We start from the raw sequence: 5,000 nt of genomic DNA, 5'->3' as shown, positions 1-5,000 counted from the left end.
GCCAGAAAAGGAACTCAATAACGAAAGAAATTGTCAAGCTGTATCCTCACTGACACCCCAGAGAAGGAAAGAATAGAGCAGGAAAAGGCAGCTAGCAAGCAAAATAAAAAAGGGCAACAAAATCAAAACAACCCAGTGCATACCAAACTAGACCAGCTGCCAAGGCTACAGTAACTTATGTAGGCCTATTTGTCAACTTGACAATGCAATTAAACATTCAAATTTGGTTCTGCCTCCTTGCCTTCTTTTTAAGATTTTTCCCATTAAGATAACATTGTGACAAACAACCCCATAGTGTGTGACAACTGACCCCTTGATGGGGTTGGTTGTCACAATGTGTCAGAGTGTCTTTGATGGTAAATTACATCTTCATTACAATAAGTTGGAAAAAAAGAGAGACACACATTTCTAGCCAACACCTTAAGCTTCAATTTAATGTAGGAATGGCTATTGACAGATGTTTTGGTGATGAGCAATTCTCACTAGAGTAAATAGTGTGCCTACTTACCCCGTTCTCCCCTACATAGCGTTAATATATGGCGAATGTACAGGCTTGTTTTGCTGTGTGGAACTTAAAACTTGTGGTCGGAGTTCCCCCCGGACCATTTAGCCTGCGGCTCGGCTCGCACGTGCGCAGTAGCAGTCAGCAGCGATTGAGAGTGACAGTCTATTAGCTCCATGGTGAGCATGAGGGTCAGGCAGTGTTAGCAACTTAGCCGCTATATTCAGCGACTTTTCAGACCGCTCTGGCGACTCTTTTTTTTTTAAAGCCACCAGCGACCAATCTAGCTACTTTTTCTGGTGTTATTTGTGACTTTTGGAGACCCTGTGCTGTCGCTAAAGCATGTATCGCTCTTAACACTTCTAAACGAGCAGCGGCCAGCGGGTGCTCAACGGCCACTCCCCCCGGTCCCACAGCACTGACAGGCGGCCGAGTCCTCACGCAGCAGTCCCTCCCAGCTGCAGTCAGAGCAGGAGATACACACCTCTCCGCTCTAGTGTTCCGTTTGCATCACTATTAGCAGTTGTAGTAGCAGCGTTCCCCCCCTCTTTTACTGTCTATGAGTAGTGCAAATCAAAATGTTATACAGTGCTTTCGAACAGAGAGCGAACTGTATGGCGAAAGACAACAGGAAACCGGAGCGTGCAGGCGCCCCCCTGTCATTCAAATCCCGTTTGAGAGATAACTTAAGATTCCAGGTGAATTATGAAAACAGTGATAGACGTGTGGAACAATGTCGGCACACAGGTTATTGTTTCACCGCGATCGCTTATGTAGGAGGCAACACGTCGAACATGTACGCATTTGAAAAGGCACCATCAGGTGTTTGGCTACTCTCACCATTACTGTGAAGAAAGACGAGCTGGGCAAAACCCAGACATTATTTTCTTTTTTATACTGAATATAAACAAGCTGTCATTTAATTAATGCTGCAGTAGCACTTTTATTTGATAATTTTTATATTTATAAGAGCACTTTAGAGTTTAAGAGAGCTGCAGCAATATTTTATTTTTTTCAAAAAGACCCTTAAAGATGACATACCCTTTGTTTACACCAGCTTACAGAGCCTGCTGAGCATTAACACTATATTTTTTCATTGCAATTTTAGTTTATGCTGCACCTACACTAGTATTTAATAAGTATTTTATTTATTGGAGAATTGCAGCAGTATTTTTATATTTGTTATGCATTTTATTTATATCAATCAATCAAACTTTATTTATATAGCACTTTTCATAGAATCAAATGTAACACAAAGTGCTTAATACAACCCCCCCCCCACATCTCCCACCCAGAGATATACATACATGCAAACACATTCCCCCTCCCACCCATCCATACCCCAAAATAAGAAATTCATTAAAAACAGGAAGGAAACTGCGCTGAGGAAACGCCATCATCAGAGAGAAAACACTAGAGACTGTAAAACTAAAACAATTCAAAATAAATATATGTTACTGTCAGCTACTTACTGACAGCTAAAGCTGTTCATTCTCCGTTAACTATGAACCGTACCGTACTGTACCGTACCGTGACTTCAAAACCGAGGTACGTACCGAACCGTGACTTTAGTGTACCGTTACACCCCTAACAGTGACCCTTTAAATACACACAAACTAAGAGGATTTTACCAATTAAAACATGTACTAACCACTAATTGAGCCGGTGTTGGTGGTGGAGGCTTGTTTTGCTGTTGCTCCAGTGGCTTGGGCTTGGTGAGCTGTTGTTCGGGCGGGAGGAGACTAGCAGTAGACCCGGCCTCAGTGTGTTTCTGGGTGTTTAAATGGAGCGCTCTCTCTCTCTGGAGCTGTTGTCGGCTGCGATGGTTAGATGAAGGAGCCGCCGGTCTGCGTCCGCGAGACAAAGAGGCTGCTGCGTCTGTTAAAAAATAATATATTAAATAATTATCATTACATTATAAAATACGTGTTTTATGAGTTTGACACTGCACAAATTCAGTGACAAATAAGAATGAAATAAAGATTTTTGCTTGGGTTTTGTCCAACATTATAAGAATCATGTCATATAAATATTATCGCCTAATTTGCATAATGTATTCAAAACACATCTGAACAAATTGTTATACAGAAAAAATATTGTTTCCTTAGAGTGTTTCCCAGTTTCAACCGAAATTTTCCCCAAAATACATCATTCATAAATAAATAGGCACACACAATCACCGAGCAGTGACATACAGTTCTGGAAAAAACTAAGAGACCAGTCTGAATTTCTCTTCAATCTTCATCTCTACATTACTTCATGGAAATGCTCTTTAAAGGCCTACTTAACCGGTTTGAATATGAAGGTGTATTGAACTCTGAGATCCTATGTAGTATAAATGTGCAAAAAAAATTGAAATCGGTTCATCCTAGCCTGAGAAAAGGCAGAAAGAGTGTTTTTTTAACCCTATATTTCTCTTTCTCGTGACACTCTTTCTGCCTTTTCTCAGGCTAGGATGAACCGATTTCAATTTTTTTTGCACATTTATACTACATAGGATCTCAGAATTCAATACACCTTCATATTCAAACCGGTGAAGTAGGCCTTTAATGACAATATTTTTGGTGGGAATTTGGTAGAAATGTTGTCAGTAGTTTATAGAATAAAACCAAAATGTTCATTCTACTCAAACATGTGACTATAAATAGTCAAACCAGAGACACTGAACATTTGGAGTGGTCTCTTAATTCTGTCCAGAGCTGTATGTGTCTACCAAAGACTGTGTCTAAACGATTTACAGCGAAACGGATCAGACATCCTGGAACATGATTTTCTCCCAGACATTACAGACAGACAGACAGACAGACAGAGAGAGACACACACAGACACAGACAGAGAGAGAGACACACACAGACACAGACACACACAGACACACACACACACACACACACACACACACACACACACACACACACACACACACACACACACACACACACACACACACACACACACACACACACACACACACACACACACACACACACACACACACACACACACACACACACACACACACAACACACACACACATACACACACACACACTACCCACCCACCCCCCCTCCCACAAACACACACACAGCAGAAAGTGCAATAAATCAAACATCCTTGAACATGATTATTTTCTCCCAGACATAAACTTTTACCTTTCTGCTGCATTTTCCGCACCTCCGCCTCTGAAAACCCCGCCCAGCCGCTCATGATAAACGAGCGCTCCTAAAACACGCTAACATATAACACATAGAGGTCTATTTTCGCTTAAAAACGGAGGAAAATCATTGAAAAGTTGAGATTGTCAAAACGACACCGCCATATATGTTTATGTCCCTGCCACGTCTAGGACCCCTCCACAAAACCGGGTAGAGGGAAGCTGTGGATAGCGCCTGAGTAAAAAATAACGAAATATTAACGGAAATCTAATTGGGAAAAAAGTCAAGTTCTGTTTTTAATAATCTTGCATTTTAATTTTGATAAGATAAAATAGATCTCATACATGATTCAGGCAGTATTTCAATAAATGGTGAGATTTTAGTCAGGCATTTGTATAGGCAGCTAAACACCAGCTCTTTAATCTCCTTAACCTTTCGCTGATCCTGTTAAGTCTTTACGACGAACTTTCTCAAAACAGAGAATAAATAATTATTTTGTATCTCATGAAAACATAATAAGGATCTAATGATAACGACCAAAGGCTTCAAAATAACGAGAATGTAAATAAACCATCTTTAGCTCTTAAAGTTGCAGTGTGTAATATGACATCATCAAGAAAGTTCTACAAAGTTCTAGAATGCAACGCTCCCTGGGTAACCCCACCCCTTTAGAATAATAACAGAAGCTACAGTGGCCTTCAAGGACAAGAACAATTCTAAATTTTAAACAATGCACCTGATGACATTCCAACTATGACACTTTCAAGATGGCGGCACTAGGCCTTGGTCCAAAATATGCAGAAATATGGACATATATGAGACCCTTTCTAAGGGAAATAATAATAATTCAAAAAAATTTTTTCAGCTATTATGCACTAAATTAAATGTACTTATGGATATTATAATTACTTTCTACAAAATCTGCTAGGAAATAAAACACAAAATTCAACACACTGCAGGTTTAAAGGCAACAAATAAATCCCAAACCCATTGACATTTGCCCCATCAGAAAAAACACACTGGTTGTCGATGCTAATTTGTCTAACAGACAGACAGACAGAGACACACACACACACACACACTTACTCTCACACACACACACACACACACACACACACACACACACACACACACACACACACACACACACACTTACTCACACACACACACACACACACACACACACACACACACTCACACACACACACACACTCACTTTCACGGTTTTAATTTAATTTTCTGCCAATTTTCGTGTAATATCTCATCCGCTGCCTCGTCCAGATCTTTCTCTGTAGACGGTTTGGCTGTGTGTGTGTGTGTGTGTGTGTGTGTGTGTGTGTGTGTGT

General features: G+C 40.4%; 1 protein-coding gene across 2 annotated transcripts in view; it reads right to left on the bottom strand.

Annotated features, from left to right (window-relative positions):
• The window catches only part of gorab (golgin, rab6-interacting), a 12,908-nt gene extending 9,080 nt beyond the window's left edge, over positions 1–3,828 (bottom strand). The window contains exons 1-2 of one of the 2 annotated variants that reach the window (XM_080032048.1): positions 3,646–3,828; positions 2,154–2,380 (exon numbers count right to left, since the gene is read on the bottom strand). In XM_080032048.1, coding sequence (XP_079888174.1) covers positions 2,154–2,380; positions 3,646–3,706 — 288 coding nt within the window. In that variant the 5' untranslated portion in view covers positions 3,707–3,828. The remainder of the gene's footprint in view (positions 1–2,153; positions 2,381–3,645) is intronic. The other variant, XM_080032049.1, reaches the window with a different exon arrangement.
• Between the last annotated feature and the right edge of the window lie 1,172 nt (positions 3,829–5,000).

Source organism: Ammodytes marinus (genome assembly GCF_949987685.1).
Source record: "Ammodytes marinus genome assembly, chromosome: 8".
Taxonomy (NCBI): Eukaryota; Metazoa; Chordata; class Actinopteri; order Uranoscopiformes; family Ammodytidae; genus Ammodytes; species Ammodytes marinus.
Note: the sequence above shows the minus strand (reverse complement) of the source record. Positions and strands in the feature narration are given on the sequence as shown.